The sequence below is a fragment of the Anguilla anguilla genome, chromosome 1, assembly GCF_013347855.1.
Source record: "Anguilla anguilla isolate fAngAng1 chromosome 1, fAngAng1.pri, whole genome shotgun sequence".
NCBI lineage: Eukaryota > Metazoa > Chordata > Actinopteri > Anguilliformes > Anguillidae > Anguilla > Anguilla anguilla.
The window spans coordinates 54694056-54712884 of NC_049201.1; the positions used below are offsets into that span (position 1 = coordinate 54694056).

General features: G+C 41.9%; 1 protein-coding gene across 1 annotated transcript in view; it reads left to right on the plus strand.

Moving 5' to 3' along the window:
• Positions 1 to 13012, plus strand: part of sim1a (SIM bHLH transcription factor 1a) — a 21858-nt gene extending 8846 nt beyond the window's left edge. Inside the window, exons 9-13 of the mRNA XM_035408882.1 lie at positions 1257 to 1363; positions 3060 to 3207; positions 9309 to 9474; positions 10098 to 10479; positions 11029 to 13012. Coding sequence (XP_035264773.1) covers positions 1257 to 1363; positions 3060 to 3207; positions 9309 to 9474; positions 10098 to 10479; positions 11029 to 11747 — 1522 coding nt within the window. The 3' untranslated portion in view covers positions 11748 to 13012. The remainder of the gene's footprint in view (positions 1 to 1256; positions 1364 to 3059; positions 3208 to 9308; positions 9475 to 10097; positions 10480 to 11028) is intronic.
• Positions 13013 to 18829: the final 5817 nt, after the last annotated feature.

The window sequence follows — 18829 nt, forward strand, 5'->3', positions numbered from 1 at the left end:
ATAATGCTGAATTTCTGTTGGCTCATGGTCACCATGTTGCTTGAAGTTTGACAGTAAAATCTAAAGACTTACTTGGATGTTTCTGAAAAAAAAATGTGTGGCAAAGTTTGACAGATCCAAAGGTTAATCAGGATCGGGTTAACCAGTCGGTAAAGGCTGTAACTCATGGACTGTAACTTAAAAGTTCTAGCCAGTTAAGGTTTAGAACTTATTGGCCAGCAATGTTTCTTCACATCCCATTTTTGGGTAACAAAAAATAATATATGAATGAAAGTTTTATATTAATATATAAAATGGTTTGTGAGGTGATGCCTTTACTACAATTTACTGCGGTATGGTGGCCATTTTTCTGAATGTTTCACCAAGAGATTTTTGTGAAATTGTTGTAATGCGTGTGTAATTTGTGTTCCAGCATGTGAAAATCTGCAATGTTTTGCTCAAATGGCTAATAGGTTGCCAGGTCCATGGCGGTTATAGAGCTAGCAACTTGGGTAATATGTGGGCAATTTTATCTAGAGCAGCATTCAAAGGAATAAGTGAATTTTGTATACACATAAAATTCTAAGCATTTGACCAAAATGGCAGATAACCCAGTGTAGCAGAAGTTTCAGTGGAAAGGAAAGTGTTCAACATGAGGAGACGCATACACAGGGAACATCAGGTCCTTGCAGGGAATTTTTCTTGTGAAGGGTAAGAATTTTGGAAAATAAATAACAAAAGTTGTTTTGCCACCAACATGAGCCCAAACCAATATGGCAGTACTGATTATATCACCAACCTGTTCCTTTTTTGTTTGTTTTTGATTATCTGGCATTTCTAAATATTTTTTTCTATGTGTGGGATTAAAAGAAAAAAAAAAATTTAACAACAAACAATGGGGTGTCAATCCATGATGATAAATTTAGAAGAGCTGGACAAACACCAACAGACACCTTCGTCCAAGGCGCCATACAGTACAGAAACATTTTTCGCACATTATCCACTATACTGCTACACACATGGCTGCAGGCAGTTCAGATTATGTACATTACATTGGTTCACATTCAGTATTTGTGAAGCACAGGCCTTTATCAAGAGCTACTTGTGCAACTTCAATGTCTTACGTGCTGACCATTCATATAACTGTACGTTTCCCTGTTAACAGGTCAGGTTAAGTAGGCCTACTTAAGTTAAGGGTGCAGCAGCAGTGGTCACTCTGGAGTTTGAACCTGAAACCGCGTGGTTCACCGCCCTTCTCCTTGCCTTGTGCCCGTCAGGGTGGCAGAGCTGACCGGGTACGAGCCCCAGGACCTGATTGAGAAGACCCTCTACCACCACGTTCACAGCTGCGACACCTTCCACCTGCGATGCGCGCACCACTTGTGTGAGTTAGGTTTGTCCTGCCCTCTTTTCCCCCTTTTCAGATTTGGGCAGTCAAGCACTCAATATGCCCCCCACCCCCACCCCCACTATTAGGGTCTGTCTCGCAGCTTCTGGCACACTAAATGAATAAATAAACAAAAGGGTTGAGTGAACTGATTCATTACTGATTAAGAATGAATTCATTGCGTTGATATGCAAAATTATGTATTAAATCAAAATGGTGGTGATGTAGGTTGCTTGAAAATGGCACAGAGACATAAACTATATACAAATGAAGAGAGTTTTACCTTTGTTTGACATAATACTGGTTGCTTGCCTCATGATTGTATTGTGTTACAGTACCATTTTAATATCCCCTACACCAATCTATTCATAAAGCATTTGTAGAATGCATGATTTTTTTCAGCTATGGATATGTGCAAAAACAGGATTTCATTTTTTTAAAATTGTTTGTATTTCATACCACTTCCAAATGTGATTGCATCATTTTCCCATAATTAAATTGATTATGTAAATGAGGTGAGAAAGGAGAAATGGAGAAATGGTTTTTCATTTGAAAAGTTTTTCATCTTACATTTGTATGACATTATTTTTGTTAATTGATACATTTTAACCTCAGTGAAGTGTGGTTAATATATAGCGCATTTAAGGTCTGTAAAGTAGATAAAAGGACAGAAAGCAATTTTGAGAAGGGAGATTGACCTGATGTGTAGCACTTTTTTTTGGGCGATACGTGGCAGCCATTTTGCGCCAGAATGCTCACCACATCAGCTGTGTGTGGAAGGATTAAAGCCGCACGGTGTGATTTAGTAAGCACTTCAGTGTGTTTGCAATATAAAAACATTTTCACTACAGCTATGATTTACTCTAATTGAGATTCACTCTAAGAGGAGGAAAACCCCTTTCTGCAGTTAACTGTATGATTATGGGAATATATTAAATAATAATTAACAGTATTGTACAACACAAATTAGTTTAATAATTTCAGCAGAGCAGTACTTTTATGAAGTCCTTAACTAATTTAATATGGCTTTTAAAATCATTTTGCGGTACAGTGAAAATAAATTGCTCTCATTCAGATATACTGCATGAAATTAATTATCAGACTTGCATAGTGCATAACAGCTATATATATGAACATAATGTAGACTGGTGAAAAAAATAAGACTTTCTTAATCAGCTCCCTTGAACAGTTGCAATCAGACTGTTTGGGTTTAAAGGTGGAAAATAGAACATTGTTCCTGTCATTACAGAATTAAAAGGATGAAGAAACAACGCTCAGGAACATATCAATCATTTGCTTGCAATGAATATGTCCTCCAATGTAAACATCCACACACACACTCACATACACATGCTATTCACGAAACACTCATGCACCAATGCTGTACACACCGCACACACTAGCAGCTTTATCTATACACGTAGAGTACACACATCTCAAAAAGTCATGCCAGACAGATTGCTACAACTGGACATACCATTTTTTTCCTGATGTGTCCCTTAAACTGTGAAATCAAACTCAGTACAAATGGTAGCAATGATTGATCTGTGTTAGCACCTTTAGAAATGATTCACCCTTTGAAATGAGACTCCTTTAGAAATGATTATGGAGGTAACCACAATTCTAAGAATCCAGCCGTCTGTATTGACAAATCTGTCTGTCTCTCTCTCTTTCTCTCTCTGTCCGTCTGCAGTGTTAGTGAAGGGGCAGGTCACCACCAAATACTACAGGTTCCTGGCGAAGCAAGGCGGGTGGGTGTGGGTGCAGAGTTACGCCACCATCGTGCACAACAGCCGGTCCTCGCGCCCCCACTGCATCGTCAGCGTCAACTATGTCCTGACGTGAGTAGTGCTTAGCTTTCTCCTGTGGTACAGCGCTTTCACATCTTTACAAAAGGCTGAGAGCACCCAATAATCATCCTCTTACAGGAAATGGCATATAAATATAGAAGTGTCACACACACACACGCATACACGCGCGCAAACACATGGACGCGCACACACACACACACACACACACACACACACACATATATATCTATGTATATGTATAAAGATTGAGAGAGAGAGATTTGATGGTAGCATGGGTTAATTACCAGCAGGGGTGCTGCCAGGGATTTTGGTCCCCATGAACAGATCTTTGGGCCCCACCACCCCACCCCATCCCTGCACTATTCAATATCTTTTTTGAAGGCCCCCGTCAGTCAGGGCTCTTGGAATCATCCTAACCCCCCTGCCCCCCATATGGCTCCCCTGATTACCAGAGCTGGTGTCTGTGGGTCCAGGGTTTGATTGAGTATGAAGGCGGACACAGGTGCAGATGGAGTGGCCACATCTGTGTCCCACTCCTCACGTCTCCCTGGGTAAAGCGGGCCTTTCCCCGTCACGAATAACCCCTCCCGCGCACGCAAAGGAACGCTTTCTTCTCCCGCGGTTTCTGCGGCTGCTGCTGCTGCTGCTGCTGCTGCTTTCTGAAGTTACTTGCTTTTTGAAGTTTCTGCATTTTGGTTGCAATTATAATCGTGATTGTGTGTGCGTGCCATTGCTTGCTTCGTGATTAAGTCATTAGGAGAGGTTAATTGAGGTGGCAGTTCTTTTTCTGCCATATATTACAATGATTTGCATAATGTAGCACCATTTTTGTTTTAATTTGCGATATAATTGTAAAGATAAGCTGATAAAAATAGTGCTATTTTAGAAGGTAAAAAATGTTGCAAAACATTTCAGTAGATGTAAATTGGCTAATTTACAGATTTTACTTTAAATTTAATTGGCTCATATTCATATGGATAATTAATTATATAGTTTTAATAAAACAATATTAATTTCTCTTGAAAAGTAACAAGTGTTATTTAATTATGATCATTTAAATATACTTGTTATATAGAGGTGTTTCTGTGTATGCCGATAATATACATATTCTGTGATATAATAAATCACTGCAAACAACATTTGCAGTTATTTATTATTATTATTGTTATTATTATTATTAGTAGTAGTAGTAGTAGTGGTAGTAGTAGTAATAAGACAAGTAAAGATTCCATAGTTTTTCCATAATTCCATTATTTTTATAGTCAGAACTAGAAGGGAATTCAGAGGGGCAGATTCTTTTTGTTGAAGGTCCAGGTGGCTCTAACAGGTTGTTCTCAGTGAGGCCTTGGCAGTCATGTGAGGCACGGGTCAGGTTAGCCTCAGTATCTCCCTGCAGACTGCAGACGTGTCTCCAACAACAGCCTCTGCTGTATGTGTTCATTCCTGTGGCCTTCAAGAAAATCTTTTTTGCAACATTTAGCACGTTTATCCAGAACATTCCAGCCAGTCCAGGGCAGACCGCACACGTTTTTATCGGCGGCAGGGCCGCGTTTCTCTGCCTTATCTCACTCCTTCCTTCCACTGTCAGCAGAGAGTCTGTGAATAACAGCTCACGTTGCTCCATTTATTTGAAGCCATTCATGCCCTCTGTTTACCCATCTTTCACTTCCTCCGACTGAAACATGATTTGGCAAAGTTTGTATTTTGGTGACCGATACATACAAATATTTACTTAGACCTGACTAAAATGGCAGAAAAAGCACACATTCCCAAATAAACAACCTCGTATGGAAACTCCACTTTTGTTGTGAATTGCACATTGCGTGGGATTTACTCTGCCAATATTGTTATAGATAATGTATGACCCCCAGCAACACGGCGAGAAGTGCTATAAAACACTTCATTAAACAGGCTGTTCTCTGAGTGAAATTAGCCCAGAGCCGTTTGAACAGCGACAGGAAATCCAGCATAATAAAATGTGCCTGTCATCCCACAAACACATTTTCACACAAAGAAATGTGTTTATGACCCTTAATTGAGTAATAAAGATAATGAGAAATGCTTTTATGGCTGCCAAGCCTTTCGGAAATATGTCATTGAATATTGTCTTCCTCTCTCGATAATGGCTTGTTGAATTTTGTTTATGACCTTGTGTATAATTTATTGTATATCATTTGAGTGGCATGCACATCTGTTATTTGTAAATGAGAGAGACGTGCTGATGCAGCCTCTGGACTATGAGAACACACTTCAGTGAAAGGGTTAGATTATAGCTCCTAATAATAATTCAAGAATTAAAGAATACTTTGTTTTATGTTGTTTCTATTGCAAATTGCCTATTTTTGACCTTGTCTGGTTTACATATCTTTTGTAATATGGTGTTAATTTTGATTAAATATCTATACTGTGTTAGGAAGCCTCAGCTTATATATTTCCATGAATGTAATAATTATTGACAAACTTGGTAGCCACTGTGTTGTAACCTGTTGTGGGTGCTGGCTGAAGGGTGAGGGTGAGGCTGCTCCTTTATGGTGAGATGAACATTTTTGAAGACACCTGTGCTGGATGGGACCTGAGAGTCTGTAGTTTACTCTTTTTTTACCCTGCATGAGGATTTCATTCTCTACGGTTATTTCACCTCAAATGCCTCTACAAACATTCAGCTTTGTAGATACATCACAGGATGCTTCATATCTCGAACTTACATCACCTTTATGATTGTATCGGTTCAAATAAATCACTATCTGCCAGGGAATAATAATTACAGACTCCTGCTCTGGGCAGCATTAATAGTTTGCTCTGTGCTATGTATTAAGGTATCGAGATGTTTACTAATTCCCATGTTGCAATGATTTCTAAACTGCTCACATTCCCTAAGTGTCACTTTGTGATATTGAAATATGGAAAGGTTCCACTTCAAGCTGCCTGTTGTATTACACAGAATCCAGTGGCTGCCTGATGAAGTAGTTTGCTTTTCATACGGGTTATTTAAGGAGTATTTTATGAATGTATAGAAGCAGAAAGAGTGTGACCCGGTCTGTAACTGACACACCATTTCACTCTTCACAAATATGTGCTGAAAATCAAATATGAATTGGACTAGGAACAGAGTGATACGTCTCGCTGTTGCTGTGGCCTTTATCAACAGGGTTTCACAGAGCAGAAGTTCAGGTTTGTGTGCACAGCCATCCGACAGATATCCCACCGAGCCATTGCATCATGCTTCCTTTATTTCCGTCGCTATCTTTCAGATGCTTATCTGAGCTAACAACGGTGCGTTTACGCAGACAATAAAAACACTTTCACGCACAAATGAAAGTTATGTGCTCAAAGTTTTTGTTTTTCTCAGTATTGTAGGAGACAGATATGTCTGGGTCTTCTTTTTTTTGGGGGGGGGGGGGGGGGGGGGGTGCTGGGGTGGATGAGGGGTTATAGGGGGGGCACTGCACAAAACATCTGTGTTTGGCTAAAATAGCCTTATCAGGGGTTCTTTATTTCAGAGTTGATTCATTGAGGGGAAAAAAATCCATACTGCACTTTACTGGAAATCAATTCCTATCAAGCGGTTATGCTGCATTTGGGATTGCCTTGTGGGGTTTGACTTAGCCAGACATAGCCCTTAATCTCACTGTGTATTTGAACTGACTGTTTCCCCTCTGCTGTGTATTTATAAAAGCCTTGTACAATCCTCTGTGAGCAACAAACACTTCCAAACCAAACTCCTCAACAAGCAAAGTGGCTCTTTGGTATTTGTAGGACTCATTGGCTCCAAATAAGCAATTGGGTCTTAATTGCTATGCAAATGGTTGTAGCTGCAGTCTTTACACAGTTAAAAAACACAGGTACACACAAGACCCACAACAAATGTGTGTTTTTTTTTTTTTTTGTACAGCTAAAGTAATCCGTGTAATTAAAGTAACAAGCTTGGTATAGTTAACAAGAAACGATAAAAGCATGATCATAGCGTAAGCATCTAGTGTACATGCCTAATTGGAGCGTGATATTAATTTGAAGCTTTCTGTTGAAGGATTGAGTAAATAGGGACAGTAAGGGTTTATGGAGGGCTTGCTTGATTGATTGCTTGTTTGATTGATTGACTGGAAACTAAACTCTGTGACAATGTATTGTTGGATACGCAGTAGTTTGACGCCTGAGTCCTGGTTTTCTCACGCATATACTGAGAATCAGCAACCATGTCTTTCTGAATGTGTAGGTTGTTCAGATCATTCATATTTTCCTACAGGCACTGGGACTCTTTATTAAGTGCACAGAGAAGTCATAAATCAGGTCTAAGCTTTGCTAGTTTATGCATCTTTGAAATGAATCAAGTCGGTATAATTATCAAATATTCATGTTGTACTAAACTGATATAGACAGTGGAAAAATGGAAACACTCATGCAAAGTCATTTAATGGTATGTTGTGCCATTACAATGTTTAATGATATTTGCTGTCACCCCAGGTTGAAACTGGTTGCGCATTTTCCTTCTTTATAATAAATGCAGAGACTCCATGATCTTGGAGTATGCACTTCCACCTATTGTTGCCCTTTTATTGATGATGTCCTTTTCCTGCTGACATCACCTTTGACATCATGCTCATGAAACATCACTAAAGTGGTTGCCAATTATGCCCCAATATCACCCCTTTTCACTAAGTCACTAAGAACACCTACTACAGCCTTGATGATTAAAAGTATGACCTTAATTATGCCCAGCCAGGCCCTTCCAAAATTTTTATCCATGACCCTATGCATACTGTGATGTAATTTGTTTCGTCCTCACTTTGTTTCTGTTTTTCTGTATGTATATCTATATAGCATTAATAAGCATTTATAAATTTAGGTGTTATTATTTATATATAATAAATGTATAAATGCTTACTAATGTGAATAAACTGCTAGTAAGCATAGTTAGCAAACAGCCCGTAGTCACTGTTAGATAATGGTGTTTAAAGTTATTTTATTGAGATCGGACTGTTCAGCCACGTGTTGGTCATTTTAGGGGGCCTTCAAAATGGATGTTGTGTGTGTGTGTGTGTGATTTGAGGAGGGGGTGAGGAGTGCTGCTTTGAGAGGTAGGAGAGAGAGGTGGCGTAGGTTCAGGTGACTGAGACATGGTTGACCTGCTACAGGCCTTGGTTGCAGTGTGATGATGTTTGTACAGTAACTGAGATTTTTGTGAATGATTAACTCTGCCTGTGAGATACTGCAGCTCCCCCTCCCCCTCTTTTTTCTTTCTGTCTCTCTATCTCTCTCACTTTCTCTCTCACTCACACACATTCTTGAGACTAACAGGGAAACACTTGTACTCTCTCAACTGATTTTTTTAATTTTATTTTTTGTTCACTTTCTTTTGCTTTGTAATTCTGCCAAGCTTAATGTAAAACAAACACATATCCAGAAGCAAACTTCTGGACTGATGAAACGGTCCTACCCAGCTTACAAGAAAACCGTTTAACAGTGTGCTAGTGACAGCTAGCTGTCCTTTCAAAGCTAAAATGAGGTGTGAATTTAATGAAGCTCATTGCCTTGTCCTCGTACACATTCCTTTAAGGGTGACTTGATAGTATGCAAGGTTATCTTTTCTCTCTCCCTCTCCTCTTATTGGCTGAAATCTCTCCTTTGTAAAGACAGTGAAACCTCCTGTTCTTGGTGGGTGGGTTTGTGACAGTTAGGCTGGCTTTATACGGGTGTTGTGTAAGGGGGTGTGTAGGAAGGACCCAATATCTATTTATGTGTGTTATTGTTCAATAATTGTCGACATATTGGTGCTTTTAGAGCGGACGCCTGCAATTGAATATATTTGTGTGTCTGTAAATGGTTCCATATGGTGCTCTTTGTTTTGGAAGTGAATATATTTCATATTACATTACTTATTGTTCTTTATGTTTTGGTACTGCAGTTTTGAAGGTACAAATGGTTCATTTAACATTATTCTGATGAGTAAAATAACAATGTTGTACCTTTTTTCCATGCTTGTGTGTTTATATTTGTGTATGTGTGTGTTGTGTGTGTATGTTTGTGTGTGTTTATGTGTGTCTGTCTGTGTGTGTGTATGTGCATGTGTGTGTGTGTGTGTGCACATGTGTGTGCGCGTATGTGTGTGTGCGTGTGCGCGTGTGTGTGTGCAGGGACACTGAGTATAAGGGGCTGCAGCTGTCTCTGGACCAGGTGACCTCCAGCAAGCCAGCATTCCCCTACAGCAGCACCGCTGCCACCATCAGCGACAGCAGGAAGGGGAGTAAAAGCCGTGTAGCGCGGTCCAAGGCCAAGGCCCGCCTCTCCCCCTACCCGCAGGTGAGCTCCTGCTGAGGGCCGTGTGCTTCCGTTCGCTACTCTGGACTCATTCCCAGGCCATGGTTGGTTCTAGTGCTGAGAAAGTTGTAGTTCTACAACCACCAGAATCTATGGAAACACAAAGCTGTTAGAATCGTAAGCTGCTGGCCTCAGTACGCTCTGACTGATGATCTCAGTCTCTTGTTTTCTGAAATCGAAAGCAGCCGTGATTGGCTGGAAGGCGGAAATGGTACCAACTGAAGCACTGGTACGGTGCAGAAATGCTCTCCGCGCATCTGCTTTTGAATCCTGAGCCTCAAAGAGTTGTGCATGGTTGGCTATAGTGTCACTCAGGCAAGTCAGCTGGATTGTCCCCCACCCATTTTACACATCAGTTCAGCAACAAACTGCAACAAACACAATACAGTGTTCCAGAATTGGACAGAATTTAAAAAATAACTGTTATGATCAAAAATCATTTATATAATGATCTTCAAGTTCTCTTAGCAATGGGGTGGCGCACATGCCAGTCGCCACCATCACCTGTCTGGGTGAAGCGCGGCAGCCATTTTGTTCTACTCGCCACACATCAGCACTGAAAGTAAACCGTGTGTGTGTGTGTGTGTGTGTGTTCCCTCCCGCAGTACCCCGGCTTCCACGCCGAACGCTCCGAGTCGGACCAGGACAGCCCGTGGGGCGGGAGCCCGCTGACAGACTCCGCCTCCCCGCAGCTGCTGGACCACAGGGAGGGCGGGGAGGCCTCCTGTGCGTACCGCCAGTACCCGGACCCCGCCTCCCTGTGCTACGGCCTGCCGCTGTCCGAGGAGCGCCACGCCCACTCGCAGGCCTGCGACCGCGGCCGCTGCGATGCCGGGCGGTACTTCCTGGGCACGCCCCAGCCCGGGCGGGACGGCTGGTGGGGCGCGGCCCGCGCCGTGCTCCCGGTGCCCAAGACGTCGCCCGGCGAGAACGGCGAGGCGTACGATGGGGGCATGCCGCACATCGCCTCCATCCACAGCCTGCATGGTGAGTCCCACACCCTGTACAGGCCCCCACACACACCCTCCAGAACACAGAATGAGCACCGCACCCACACACACACACCCCCCCAGAACAAAGAATGAGCACTCCAAACCCCGCCCAGAACACAGAATGAGTCCCACACCCCATTTAGGCCCCCACACACACTCAGTAGCACCCCTCCTCTGATCACTCATACATGGTTATGCTTGCATAATGGATGCAAATGTGGATTTTTAATGTGTGATTTGTAAACTGTTTTGCTTTATTTTCCAATGGTAATTCATCAGTAGACTGCTTTGCTTCACTTTCTAACAGTAATTATCCAGTAGACTGTTTTGCTTTACATTATAATAGTAATTCACCAGTAGACTGTTTTGCTTTACTTTCTAATAGTAATTTACCAGCTGTTACCAGAAGCATTGATGTTGCATTCTGGAACATGGTCAGTATATTTTTAAGGGGTGCAATAAGCAGAGGGATGGACTGAGGCACAGATGCTTTAATGCTTGCGCTGTAAGCCCCCTGACCTTCCCCCCCTCGCCCCCCCTGCAGTGAGAGGCCACTGGGACGAGGACAGCGTGGTGAGCTCGCCCGACGGCGGGTCGGCCAGCGACTCCGGCGACCGTTACCGGGGCGACCACTTCCGCGGGAGCCCCCAGGAGCCCAGCAAGATCGAGACGCTGATCCGGGCGACGCAGCAGATGATCAAGGAGGAGGAGAGCCTCCTGCATCTGCGCAAGGGCCCCCCGGAGCCCCTGGGGCCCGCCAACGGGCTCTCCAAGGGCCCCGGGCCCTGCTTCGCCGCCGACTTCCCCCAGGGCGCGCTGCAGGGCGTGGTGTGCCGGGGCCCGGGCGTGGCGCTCGCCTGCGAGCACCTCCAGAGCCGCGACGGCAAGATGATCAGTCCCCACGGCAACGAGCTTGAGGGCAGCCCCGCCCCGCTCTCGCGCATGGGCAGCCCCGTCTCCGACCGGCTGCCCAAGGCCAAGGACTACCTGCAGGGGGACCTGTCCCCCCACGCGCCCCGGGGGAACCACTGCTCCCCCTCGCCCACCTTCTACTCGCCCCACCACCGCCAGTACCTGGACAAGCACGCGGCCTACTCGCTGACGGGCTACGCCCTGGAACACCTGTACGACGCGGACAGCCTGCGGGGCTACTCGCTGGGCTGCCCCGGCGCGCACTACGACGTGACCTCACACCTCCGCATGCAGCCCGACCCCACCGGGGGCCACAAGGGCACGTCCGTCATCATCACCAACGGAAGCTGACGCTCGTGAGGCAGAAGCAGACAGACGAATAACCCACCGCTGCCCCCCTCCCCTCCCCCCCCCCCCTGAAAAAAAGACACAAGAAACAAAACACTGTCATCTAGATTTGTTCCTTTTTCTACGGTCTTTTTCACGTGCCCCTCGGCATCGTGGGTAATCAGGTCTTTGGTCCTGCACTAGAACGGTTCACGAGAACAGAAATCAAATAGAAGTGTTGCTTGGTCATTAGTCAGAGAGAGCGAGAGCGAGAGAGGGTATGTTTTAAATGCACTTTCACAGCGTTCTGGATGTCTTTCAGAGCGTCTCGTTAACCTTTAGCGGTCTTCTTTTAAAAGCTCGGGCGAGTCATAGATAAACCCGCCGCTCGACTATTTTCCGCGCCGCTGCACACGCACGCAGCGGGAGGAGCGAACAAATTCAGGCCAGCGTCAAGATCCGTTCCAACTGGGGCATAACAGCAGGAGATAAAAAAAGACTCCATTCGGCTCCGTTTTTCCCCCCTTCTTTTTTTTTAGCCGTCTTTTCACAGGGCAATAGAGAATATGCAATTTTATCGTATTCACAGTTTTCGACCTCTAAAAAGAACGTGGCAGGCGAGAACAAGGCGCGAGCTCTTTTAAAAAAAAAAAAAAAGGTTAGGAGGACAGGACTCTAACCCCAGCCTGCTTTCCCCAGATTGGACTGTCGCGGTCGCGGCTGCGGCTGCGTTGCTTAGTGACATGGCGGCGTCTCTCGAGCGCGGCGCGGCGTTTCGCCGGGCCGACGCCCCTGTGCGAGGAATCCTCACGCTTTTCAGTTTGCTTCACGCAGTCAGTTGTAGCCTTAAGGGATGTAAGAATGTAGATACGATTTGTACTTTTTATCCCCCGGTTTCTCACCCTTACATTTAAATGTAGGAGACTGTGTGGTTTGACTGCTTGTGGTTCCCTCTCTGTAAAAAGTGGCTATTCTCTAGATTTATTTATGATGTAAATATGGCTGGGGGAAAAAAAGGACTTTTGAGGTACAGGTGCAAAAATGTATTTATTATGTGAATGATAATGTTTTCTTTTGGTTTTGAAATATAGTTGCAATCAAACAAAGCCTCCTATCGCAAATGTGTGGTTTTTTTGTGAAACGAGCAAATACCAAAGAAGCAAGAGAAAATATTTGACTGGTCTTTTAATCTTTCATTTATTGATTTTTATGAAAGCTGACATTTCACCTGAACAGTGAGGTACTTGAGTAATAGAATTTTTTATAGTACTTTTTGCAATCTAGTTTTAAAATACTTTAAAACTCCTCTGTCCCCTATAATTTATTAGCTCCATATCAAACCAGCATAGATTCTCAGCCTATTGTCAATATTCAGAATGGAGAAACAACCTAGAACTTTACTCTTCAAGCCATTCTGAATTAATTCTTCTTAACAAAGTTATGCATTGTTTATTTTATAATCTATTTAAAATCAAATTTCTGAAACTGCATTAGATTTACAGCTATTTTTTTTATTGTACTTTTTGTTCCGTCGTTGATTCAAGCTCTTATGCATTGCTCAGTTGTTACACACACACACACACACAGACACAGACACACACACACATGCACACACACATACAATATATTTAATACGGTTGCTCATCAAATACAGGAACTAGTGAAAATCCATAAAAAAGGGATCTCCAATTAAGTGAGATGATTCCTGGAAGGAGGTCAATGAGCAGAGGGTGATTTTCACTGCTCCTCTCCGCAGGCTGAGAGATGTTTACTGTTTGCTTAAGTGATTTTATTCGCCTGACGGCATGAATCGCCTGATTCCTCCAATACCTCCATTACAAGAACGTTAATAACACTTTAATCTTTGCTCTTATTTTTGAACCAGCTTCTGTCTGTGTATGAAATCCTGGTGCATTTACTAAATCAAATTTCAGGATAAACAAACTAACATTTTTCCTATAAATCTTTTAATTGTTGCTAACAAAAAGCAATACTTTCTCTTGATTAAAAAAAAAAAACTATTAAAATACTGATGTCTTGAAAACTGGATTTTAAAAAACAGGGTGCTTATTTTTCTATTTCTGCTTTAATTTCCCTTTTTATGTTTTCTTTTGGTTTTACAGACAGTAAATATGAGGTGGTGTTTTGTTAAGTAAACAGGAAGTCCAGCTCTCTGCAGTCCTAAAAATGAGTACACTTATTTCCTGTCAGAAATCTAATGCCGTTGCATTCTGTGTTAGAAGAGGACACATAAATGACCTTGATGATAAATGTTAATTTATAACACATCTCACTGAGGGAAAAATAGCTTTGGAACTGCCTTCTTTGGACATATTAGAAAGCATGGTTTTATTTGCACACACCTAGTGATTTCTGATGGTGGAGGCAAGGCAAAGTGACTCAAGAAAACAAAAGTAGATCCCCGGATTTTATTGGTCAGTTCCTTATTTTTTGTAAAGACTGACAAAGCTGTATCCATTTTGGATCTGTCACGCAGGTACAGCACTGGGCCAGCTGGACCTTCAGCTTCAGAACATACCGTCCAGGCCTCACATAGATCAACACTCTGACACACAACAGGACCAACATCCAAATGGGCCTCTCTGATCATCCACTATGGAAACAGTGAGGAGACCCTATCTGGCAGGGAGCAGGTGTTGGATTAAATTGAAGGGAATATCTTAATTATTTGCATCATGAAAATAAATATGATTTAGGTATAACACATTTAAAACTGACAGAGTAGTTCTGTAATCTCCATTCTTATTTCTGTTTGTACCTTGCATTTGTTAAACAAATTTTTTGACCTGGGTTTAAAATTCTATCACACGGTAATAAAGCATTACTATTTACTAATAAACTATTTGTTATTAAACGTGTTAAGCCTCAGCACGAACTTAAAAAATAAAATAAAATGTCAAAACATGTAATATTATTGTATAAATTATGCTTTTGATAATACTAATTCTAAATCTGAATAGGAATAATAATAATACACATTCAAAAGTTCACTATCAAAATCACCATTGGGGCCACAATATTTTGGTTGCTTAGTTACTACTGGAAAAAAAAATTCTTAATAAAGCATTGATGCACTTATTTCCTTTTGGTAACATCTGGTAAAAGTAAAGTGAAACAATTTTCAAATTCTATGCAACCCGCACATTAAAAGGAATATTTGCTCATTTATTTTTACAGTTTAAAACTATTGAACTTCTATAATGTTATTGCTTTTTCACAAAATGTACTATTGGAAATACAATTAAAACCACAACCAAAACATAAACGTTCAAAAAAATATTAGGAAGTGGATTGAGAGGTAGGAAAATAGTATTATACATGCACCAACAAGCTTCCTTCCTTTATCTTCGTAATTCCCCATGGCTACAATATGATTCTGCCCTAGCAATATCTCAATCTGTATAGATTAATGCATGTTATGGGGTAATACCTTAAGATGTGGCTTCCCTCACGTTTGCGGGAAACTGTGAAATTGTGAAAATACTGTATGTGTAATAATGTGTGATCTGTCGTGTTCAGCAAGAGCTCTGGAAAATGAAATAATATTCTAATTTGTGATAGATCATATACTGCGAAAAATGTATAAATAGGAGAAAATATTACAATATGCGATATTCATAGTGAGAACAATGGAAATACTATTGGCAGTACTGTGAGAACACCTTGCAATAACAATGAGAACTATAGAAACAGAACGGAATAGGCAGACAAATATATGGACCTCTGTATGTATATACAACATGTATATAGTAAAGCGAGAGGTCTCATGTAGGTTTAGGGTCTATCAGTTGTTATGTACCTGTTGGTTTAGCAGCAGTTATGTACCTGTAGGTTTAGCAGCGATTATGTACCTGCAGGTTTAGCAGTGGTTATGTACCTGTAGGTTTGGGGTCTATCAGTTGTTATGTACCTGTTGGTCTAGCAGCAGTTATGTACCTGTAGGTTTAGCAGCGATTATGTACCTGCAGGTTTAGCAGTGGTCATGTACCTGTAGGTTTGGGGTCTATCAGTTGTTATGTACCTGTTGGTTTAGCAGCAGTTATGTGCCTGTAGTTTTAGCAGTGGTTATGCACCTGTAGGTTTAGCAGTTATATGCCTGTAGGTTTAGCAGTGGTCATGTACCTGTAGGTTTGGGGTCTATCAGTGGTCATGTACCTGTAGGTTTAGCAGCAGTTATGTGCCTGTAGTTTTAGCAGTGGTTATGCACCTGTAGGTTTAGCAGTGGTTATGTACCTGTAGGTTTGGGGTCTATCAGTGGTCATGTACCTGTAGGTTTAGCAGCAGTTATGTACCTGTAGGTTTGGGGTCTATCAGTGGTCATGTACCTGTAGGTTTAGCAGCAGTTATGTACCTGTAGGTATACCTGCAGTTATGTACCTGTAGGTATACCTGCACTTATGTTCCTGTAGGTATACCTGCAGTTATGTTCCTATAGGTTAGCAGCAGTTATGTACCTGTAGGTTTAGCAGCAGTTATGTACCCTTTTCCTGCAATCTGTCCCAGTGCCCAGCCAGGCTCCTAGCAGTTTTATGGATTTCCTTGATTTCCTGTGAGAACGTGGATACATTGTGTGGACAGGTTCATAGGCCGAACCCTGTAGGAGTCCCCTCCTGACAGAATGGAAACCACCCCTGTGGCCGTGAGATGTGACCCTGTCAGGCAAGGGGACATAATACAGCGTACTACAGCATAGTATAGAGGCACAGCCAGCTATTTCACACAACACCGCGGCGTATTTTTAAATACATATTTTGCACAACTTTTTTCTTTTTCATAATCAAATTTTTTATAGACCAGTACAACCGTAATAGCAAAGGCAACCAATTCCCCATATAATGTCATAAGAAATTAAGAAGAGAGAAATCAGTTGTAAGTGTTGACTGCCCTGTTAAAATGGATCCTACCCACTAGCGTGCAAGTTTGGTCTAATTACTAGTTGAAAATTATTGATATTGATTTACTTAATGTAATAATTAAAAACAAATTAGCATGAATGATTCTACACCTTCATGTGAAATTGATATTCTATATGCATTATTGGAAATTATATTTGATTACAATTTATGTAACTGCATGCCATTGATTTTTAATGAATGCTAACAAAAATAATTTGACAATACATGACACAGACGTTTATTGATGTAAAATTACATATCTCACCATTTTCTGCCAAGTAGTTAATTCAATTCAGAATATAATAACTTAGTTAAATAACCAAAGGACACAGAGTTGCACGTAAACAGAATGCAAAAAGAAAGCATTTGAAGGAAAAAAACCTCTAGATTACAGTGTAGAAGATAAACTATAAAATAAATAATGTACCATGAGGACGTCTAATCTAATGAGTAATGTATGTTTGTATATTTTTGAAAACATACATAATTGTATATGAATATATCCAAGTTTATTTGTGCTTCTTTACATTATTAGTATAGTGTGTTTATTGGTTTAAAATGTGATGAAATTCACAGAGTTTATTTTTAGACTTTTACGGGAATTGCTTTGTGATGCAGGCCGGGAGAGAGGCCTGGGCCAAAGCCGGAAACTTGGATCCGAACACAGCAATCCCAGACACGGGGAGTCAGACTGCGGTTCCACCCTGACATGTCTGGGTAACGACTTGATTGATTTCAGGGCCCAAGACAGATGCATTGCATATTCATAGCTCAATTAAATAGCTGCCCAGGGACACAGGGCTTTCTATAATTTGACCTGGCATCTGCTGCAGTGGCAAGTACCTGCATGTATGAGTATGTAAATACATACGCATGAGCACAGATACATTACATCACCGTTACAGGAAATCTCACAAACATGCGCGCACAGGCACACACGCACACACACACGCGCACACAAAACACACACACAACACACACACTACATTACATTTTGGCAGATGCTTTTATTCAAATACACACAGACGCATACATACACATATATATTTTCATATAAAAATAAGGAAAATCACTTAACCAATATATGAATGCCTTGCCTAAAATAACGAACACAACTGGCACACAAGTGATAGTCTTTCAGCTTTTATGATGACAAGTTTGCTTTGAATAGCTGACAACCTTTCTGACAACTTATCACAACCGTAAAGGAAGGAAAAAGTACTTTTATTTTATTTTTTATCTGTTTTTTTTTTTTATCTGCCAGATTTTCCAAAGCTGCAGCTTGGCCAAAACGATGGGTGTGTGCACGGTTTGGCTGTTGCTTGTTAAAGAGATCTGATCGACTTTGACAAGTTTTTCACTATGCATTCCAGAACACCGGATTCCAGTGAGTGCAGCTCCATCATCTTGCTTTTTTCTTACGGACAGACACTTTGAGGAGATTTATTCCTGTTGAGAGGGAAATTAGTCTCGGGGGCTTGTGCCAGGAACAATGGCTGGAGGCTTTTATTTTTTAAAATCTTATATGGAGTATTGATGTGGGGTGCCGGACCCCTCAAGCTACGTTTCATAATCATGCCCACCATTGTGAGCAGTTACACTCATCCACTGGAGCACCTGGTGTTAGGCAGTGGAGAACCATGTGTCCATCTAAAATGTATCATTGCTTTTCCTTTTACTGTAGGACTTGGGTGAAGTGGGAAATGGGACAAAAGAGAAAAGTTTTCCCAGGCTGTCTGTCACGGGCCTGACGGTACCTGCTCACGTGCCCATGTGAGTGTTCTGATTGGATTAACCGGGAGATTGAGGTCAGGGTCATTAAGATCTGCCTGGACCCAAAAAGGAAATGAAGTCTGTGTGAGGACCTGCTCTCCCTCTCTCTCTCCCCCTGCACCAAGACTCGTTCTTACAAAGGGAACAGCAATGCGTGACGACACACAGCATTGCTACCCCAGCTCTCAATCTCGTGACCCCAGCCCCCCAAGTCCCCCTCCCCCATTCCCTTTTTGTGCCTTTTATTTACTTCCGTGGTCAGTCCATTATACTTAAACATCTCACAGGAGCATTTTTACAGCATCGGTGCCTTGCCTCCGAGAGCATTGCTGGTGTAATCATTAACAAGTCAGGCTTTTAAGTATGTGGGAATCCTTTCCTGGCGTTTCCAAAGCCCCTGCACCCAATAGAGGTTTC